The sequence below is a fragment of the Aplosporella prunicola genome (genome assembly GCF_010093885.1).
Source record: "Aplosporella prunicola CBS 121167 unplaced genomic scaffold K452scaffold_322, whole genome shotgun sequence".
In the NCBI taxonomy this organism is placed as follows: Eukaryota; Fungi; Ascomycota; class Dothideomycetes; order Botryosphaeriales; family Aplosporellaceae; genus Aplosporella; species Aplosporella prunicola.
Window position 1 is genome coordinate 1 of NW_022983850.1, and position 660 is coordinate 660.

Sequence of the window (660 nt, forward strand, 5' to 3'; positions counted from 1 at the left end):
TGGCTGTATTGAGCATGATCCCGCTGCTAGATGTAGCCCTCTGGTGGCTAGCTGGTTCACCGGGCTGGCGGAAAGAAACGTCGGCGCGCGTGGCGGCATGGGTGGAGCCAGATGTTGCAGGAGTGCGAGATACCAGGTTGAGCACTCGACGATCGGCGGGCGCAGCGCTGCGATAGTGAGTGGTGGATCCATAGAATGGGGCGAGAGATACTAACCTTTCCAGTTGACTGACTAGTTCGCCGATAGAACCCATGGGAGGGGCGTCTGCGTCGGAATCGTCGCTGTGAGACCGAGCGTGCTTGAGGTTCTTGCCGTCGCCGGCGGCGAATTTGCCTTTGCGTGGGTCCATGGCGATCCGACGCGCGTGAGAAGTTGGAGAGGGGATAGCCCGCGCGACGTAAGCGAGGCAGGATCGAGAAAAGATGATGCTGCAAGGATTTGGGGAGTTGGAGGGGCGGCGTGACAGAAGGCGTGCATCTGCCTTGCGCTTACCGTTTTCGAAAGTTGGCCGATCAGGTAAGGTAAGCAAAAACGCTAGCGCACAATTGTTTTATTCCGTCCATAGCTTTGGACATCTCCCTTCCTTCTTTCTCAGCTCCTTTCTCAGACGTCAACAGATGGATCCTCCCGACGAAAAAAAGAAGATCAGGTTCAAGGACG

The 660-nt window shown here is 56.5% G+C and overlaps 1 protein-coding gene across 1 annotated transcript; it reads right to left on the reverse strand.

Annotated features, from left to right (window-relative positions):
* Window positions 1–26: 26 nt before the first annotated feature.
* On the reverse strand, window positions 27–349 carry K452DRAFT_303892 (uncharacterized protein; the record flags this gene model as incomplete). The annotated part of the gene is made up of 3 exons (XM_033542779.1): window positions 27–47; window positions 134–167; window positions 216–349. The coding sequence occupies 3 exons, from the start codon at window positions 347–349 to the stop codon at window positions 27–29; spliced, it is 189 nt and encodes a 62-aa protein (XP_033390779.1).
* Window positions 350–660: the final 311 nt, after the last annotated feature.